General features: G+C 47.7%; 1 protein-coding gene across 1 annotated transcript in view; it reads right to left on the minus strand.

Annotated features, from left to right (window-relative positions):
- Window positions 1-82: 82 nt before the first annotated feature.
- The window catches only part of RPL26L1 (ribosomal protein L26 like 1), an 8,786-nt gene continuing 2,558 nt past the window's right edge, over window positions 83-6,310 (minus strand). The window contains exons 3-4 of the mRNA XM_006158905.3: window positions 1,037-1,177; window positions 83-389 (exon numbers count right to left, since the gene is read on the minus strand). Coding sequence (XP_006158967.1) covers window positions 261-389; window positions 1,037-1,177 — 270 coding nt within the window. The 3' untranslated portion in view covers window positions 83-260. The remainder of the gene's footprint in view (window positions 390-1,036; window positions 1,178-6,310) is intronic.

Consider the following 6,310-nt stretch of genomic DNA (forward strand, 5'->3'; position numbering starts at 1 on the left):
GCGGGCGCGGCCCCCTGAAAGAAAAAATCTCTAAAAAAAAAAAAAAAAAAAAACAAAAAAAAAAACAAACAATGCAAATATATTTTGGATTTAGGAAATACTTCTGGTTTTTATTAATAAGACTATTACTCAAAACTGTGAAAGTAATTTATAGCCAGTAACAAAACGAGGGGTAGGGTATAAATTGCTTCAGAAACATCTTAAACATTTCCGAAGAAACACACAGCAGGTGAAGTCTCCAGTCAAACCACAGGCTCTGCTCACTCCTGCATTTTCTCAATTAGTTCTTCCTTGTATTTGCCTTTCTCTTTTCCAACTTGCCGAGACTTGGCTTTGCGTTCAAGAATTTTTTTCCTGTCTTTGTCCAGTTTTAGCCTGGTGATAACTACCTGTTAGGTGTGAGAAAAAAACAGTAATTATTTTTCTAAGTGCAAACAGCCTGTCGCCCCCATCATCCTGCCCAGCAGAGCGTGCCTTGTCACTTCTGCTATCCCGACGCCCACCCGCACAAGACCACTTAGGCAGGGCAGTGATGTGGGGTACCACCGAGTTGGGAGGTCTGTTCGTCACCCTTGGCTGGTGAGATGCACTGTTTAAAGTACAGCATTGCTAGCTGCTGGACAGTACAACGAAAACGTAAGTAGCCCCCAATCATTCTGCTTAGGGATCCAAAACTCTGGAAGGAGAGAAAGACTCTATAATGCAATGCACAGAGAGAATGCGAAGGAGAAACAGCATATCCCACTAGGCCAGGGAGCGCTGTTCTCCTCTCTGAACACTATCCAGTGGGGAAGTGAGGTCTGGAACACCTGAGCCCTCCCCCAGCGTAAGGACAGCCGTCACCAAGGACGGCAAAATAGGGAAGAGTCTGGGAGACTAGGAAGAGACATTGGGGCACTGTGTCAGGCAGCCAGCCTGGCCTACCCCTGGGGTCCTTACCACAGCCACCTGTGCATGTGCAGGCAGCACCAACACGGCGAGAACTCTGACAGTGTCCGGCACTGCAGGGCTGCGCCACGCCCAGTCCGAACCATACCTTGCTCGGGTGGATGCCCACGTGGACGGTTGTGCCGTTAGCCTTCTCACGTTGCACCCGCTCGATGTAGATGACGTATTTCTTCCTGTATACCTGGACTACCTTGCCGATTTGTTGACCTTTGTAGTGTCCTCGAACCACCTAGGAGAAAATACGAAAGAGGATTCCCCCCATTTCTAATGCATGAGCATAATGGGGACATTAATTGTCACGAACTCATGGCCTAATCATACAAAGCCTTTTGTACTTGGCAGCCAAACGTCAGCTCTTTTTGTGATTTAAATCTGCTCTGTGTTATTCTAGGTCAGGTGCAACTTCTTTGTCTCAAATTTTTCTCCTCTTAGCTGAACAACAACAAAAACCTTACTGGACTAGGATGGTCATCACAGAACTAGGCCTGACATCAGAAAACTATATTCACTTTCAAAGGTTAAGTAGAGAAGAATACTTAATAAAATTAGACTGAGACCACTACCACAACCACTTAACATTCATGTTTTTTTTTTTTTTTAAACTTTATGACCTAGGAAAATGCACAAGATACAAGCTTTAGGGACAAAGGAGACAACACAAAGCTTTCCAGGTCACTCCATGAATTACAGGGGACTGTAAAGCCATGATTCATGTATTTGGCATATAACGTGGTGGGAAGGAACTATATAGATAATGGCCATTAGGCAAGAAGATTACCAATAACTTGGGAACCAGCAGTTAGCGTAATGGCTATGTCACTGGACTCCCACGTAGTCGACCGCGGTTCACATCCCGGACCTGGTAGCTTAAAACTCACGCCAGGCACGTGTGCATGCGTGCCCAAGATCCCGAGAGGAGAATGGAGGAGAAGGGATTGCGGCGTGACCATCCCCCCTGGGGGGTGATTTCTCGCTTTCTGTCTTTATGTTTCTCTCTGTCTGTCTGGCGAGCGCGTGTACCCTATAGCGAACCCCCCCCCAAAAAAAAGAAGATTACCAATAACTGCTTCTTTTTTTAAAGAATTATTTTATTCAACTTTACTTATTTATTTAAATTTGATCTGAGAGGGACAGAGTGAGGTAAAGTGATTAAACATGCCACCAGGTCCAGGACTCGAATCATGGTTGGCCATGTGGGAGTCCAGTGCCTTTAACTACCACGTCACCTGCTGGCCCCAATAACTGCTTTTTAAACTTATATTCTTCCAAATTTCAAATCTTCTACAATTAATACAGTTTTGCCACAAGGCACGTGTGCTTGCCAGAGAGAGGAAGACAAGCATACCGCCACTTCTCCATTTCCCCACCCCGGCAGGATTGTGCCCACACATGTGCAAACATACCCAGCATCTCTCTTGAGCCACCAAAGTGGGACTCAAACCTGCCGTGGTCAGCCACGTGGACCTGGCTCCCAAAACACAGAGTTTAACCACTGTGCAACAAGAACAGGAAGAAAACACTGATTGATAAGCATCAAGGAAATGCAGAGCCACGACTGGAAAATCTCAATGCTCCTCAAAGGTCTACCTAACTGGCTCAGCTTACTCTCCAAGGTAATTTTCAGGTTGAAAAAGGATAACTACGCCTCACTGAAAAGCCCACCAGTGTCCACGTGTCCAGACTCTTCACGGCACATTGGAAGGAAGTCTGAAGTCTACCGTCACCGAGACTGAAGAATGAGATTAATGGTGGGATAAATAGATGTGGACGAGCTCCAGACCCAACAAGGAGGGACATGGGTAAGATCAAACTGACTGGACTGAGAAGAGGGCCGAGAGGCAGGGACTGTGTGAGTCTGCTTCGCTGACATGATGGCCAGACATGCTTTCCCAAGAGGCGCACACAGGGAAAGAAACACATTTAGGAGAAAACTGTTTCGTTTGGAACATGTTAAATGGAAGCATCTGGGGACACTGTACCGAGAGAATGCCATACCTGGCTGGGAGGCCCAGTCATGTGGGAGTCATCCGCAGAGCCATGATTTTGCCAAGGAAGCTAGTTAAATGAGAAGAGAGAAAATGTAGAAATAGGAGTAGTCAATGTTTTAGAAGAGCTCAAAACAGAGACTGGAATGGCCAGAGGAAGCAGGAAACCACGGGAGCATGCTGTCACAGGAGCGACAAGGCCAAGCCGTGGGACCAGCGAACAGAAAGATGAAGTCTAACAAATTTGACAAGCTGGCCACTGGCGGCCTTGGCTGGAGTGCTTTTCAGTGGTACGGTAAGGAAGCTGCTCACAGGAGAAAACACAAATGTGGTTAAGCTGGTGGGAAGAAAACAACTATGGAGGAAAAGATAAAAGAAAGGATAGAGATGGCGCCAGCTGGTGGCGTGGTAGTTAAGGTGCTGGACTCCCACAGGGCTGATTGTGGTTCGAGTCCCAGACCTGGCAGCTTACTTTCTCACCTTCTCTCTCTGTCTGTCTCTCTCTGATGAATGAGAATATAAAAGGCAAGAGTTCACAATGTTCCTTGTGGACAGTGAAACTTTCCTCTGTAGAACAGGAACTGTCACTCAGAGAAGGAAGTAGATGAGAATCAGAAGGTCCTGAGAGCGAAGCAGCAGCTTTAACAAACCCAGCTGGAGCAATTTTATTCTCATGGTGGAGAACTGCTCATCCAGTACGGCTCTGGGAGTCAGAGACGACCTGGCTTCCTGGCCTGGACGTTCGTACTATGTGGAATCTCGGTTACTGTCTCTCCACATCTGAAAAGGGAGTAATTCCTATCTCACAGGCATTCAGAAAGACGGACGCGCCATCTCCCCGGCCCTCCTCTGCTCATCTTCCAACTCCATTTAGTCAATTAGTTTGTTTGTTTTTTGGCATAGAGTGCATGCACCCATCGGAGAGAGACAGCGAGTGGGAAAATAAGAAACCCATGCTACGATCCCTTCTCCTCCAGTCTCCTCCTGGAATTTTGGGCATGCACATACACGCACGTGCCTGGTGTGATTTTCAAGCCCCAGGTTGGGACTCGAACCACAGCTGGCCATGTCAGAATAGCACCTTCACCATCAGACTACCTGCAGCCCTAGTCAACTGATTTTTCTCATTCATTCCACAAATACTGACTGAATTCTTACTGTGAGCCAGACCCTGTCCCTGAGGTTAGATGACAAGATGAACTCTTTGGCCTCACAAAGCCTAATCTGATGGCTAACAGGCAGTTAACAAGTAAATGCAGGATTTATCACTTGACTTCTGCCATTCACCCTGAAAAACCTAACACTAGGTGATTTCGTTGGTGTGCAAACATCACGGAGCCCACGTACACAGACCGAGACGTACAGCCTACTACACATCCGCGGTGTGGAGGGCCCACCTCTCCTGTGGGACCGCCGCCCCACATCCTCACTGAAATGCCATTATGCAGCACACGACTGCTCACAAATACGTGATCACTAACAGGACTGGGCACACGGATATCACTGGGGTGATAAAAATGGCCGCTACCATAATTAGGACGATGGTCACATGGTTTCGCATCTGCCGGAAACAGCCTGTGTGCTTTACTGTGTGTAAATTATACATCGGTTTAAAAAAAAAAATCTCAAATTATGGAGTCAGCAGATGGCGTAGCAGTTATGTCACTGGATTCCCACATGGCCAGCCATGGTAGGAGTCCCAGACCCGGTGACCTGAAATTCATGCAGGGCATGTGTGCATGTGTGCCCAATATCCTGGAAGGAGAACGGAGAAGGGATTGCAGTGTGGCTGTTCCCCCTGCGGGTGGGGGAGATTTCTCACTTTCCCTCTCACTGTCTCTGCCTCTTTCTCTATGGCAAGTGCATGCACCCTAAATGCAAATCCTCTACCAAAGAAACAAATCTCCAAGTATATTCATTGCTAGGAATGAAAAGTAAAGGATGCTATGTTGCGATATTGACTAAAGGAGATGGGCAGGCTTCTCTGAGACAGGAGAGCACCCTAAGCAGAGGGAGGAAAGATGGAGGTGTGTTAAGGACCAGGAAAGGCCACGCAGTTGAAGAGTAGAGCACATGGGCTTCGCATGCTATGAGGCTGCAGAGCAGACCAAGCTGGACTGCACAGAGCCTTGCCCCCAACGACTGTGGAGTTTTTAAGCACATCAAGCACCACAGGTAGGTTTTGTTTTTTTTAAAAGAATTATTTTATTTAACATTATTTATTCATAATTTGAGCAGAGAGGGACAGAGTGAGACGGGGAGAATGAGAAAGCAAGCCGCCAGGTCCAGGATTTGAACCACGGTCAGCCATGTGGGAGTCCAGCGCCCCTAACCACCATGCCACCTGCCGGCCCCACCACAGCTAGGTTTTAAGTTGGGTCTGACCTGCAAATAATACCACTGTGGAGAATGACAAGGGTACGGGTGGAAGCTGGGAGGCCCTGAATGGAAATGGAAAGTCAGATTCAAGAATTATTTAAGGGAACCAGCAGTTAGCATAATGGCTGTGTCGCTGGACTCCCACGTAGTCAACCGCGATTCGTGTCCTGGACCCGGTGGCTTAAAACTCATGCCGGGCACGTGTGCGTGCGTGCCCAAGATCCCAAGAGGAGAATGGAGGAGAAGGGATTGCGGCGTGACCATCCCCCCTGGGGGGTGATTTCTTGCTTTCTGTCTCTATGTCTCTCTGTCTGGCGAGCGCACGTGCCCTATAGCAAAAACCTCTCTAAAAAAAAAAAAAAAAAAGAATTATTTAAGAGGCAGAATCAATCAGATCCAGCGGGAGACCAGGAGGGAGGTGTTAGGGTTGTTAAGAATACCTTAAAGGCTTCTGTTTTAGTCCATTATTGCTGTTTACAGAATGGGTCGATTACCCACAGATGTTCACCGACTCATAATTCTGGTGTCTAGAGAGTCCAAAGGGCTCGTGAAATAGTGGAAGGCAAAACTCTGAGCAGAGTGGAGTGTGGTTTACACCCATGAAGGTCTCACCCTAAGGACCTTATCACACCCAAAGGCCTCACCCTGGGATACCATGAAAAGATTAAGTTTTCACTTAACACCTTTACAATATGACCAAGGCCTAACAAGTGAATTTTGGGGGGGACATCTGAACTATAAAGATGGCATATGCGACTGGGGAGATAGAAAAGTACACGTGAGAGAGAAAGTAGAAGATGCACCCTCAACACAATCCTCCGGCACAGGATCCTGGGCACCTGCACATGCGCCTGGGGTATCTCAGGTCAACCAGGCCAAGGAGCTGAACCTGGTCAGCCGTGTGGCTTTCAGCACTCCCGTTCAGCATGCTACCAGCTGCCCCCAGAGGCTGGGCTATGACTGTCTAAATAGGACACTCCGGCGGTCCGCAGGTAGGT

This window comes from Tupaia chinensis, unplaced genomic scaffold (assembly GCF_000334495.1).
Source record: "Tupaia chinensis unplaced genomic scaffold, TupChi_1.0 Scaffold000612_1, whole genome shotgun sequence".
Taxonomy (NCBI): domain Eukaryota; kingdom Metazoa; phylum Chordata; class Mammalia; order Scandentia; family Tupaiidae; genus Tupaia; species Tupaia belangeri.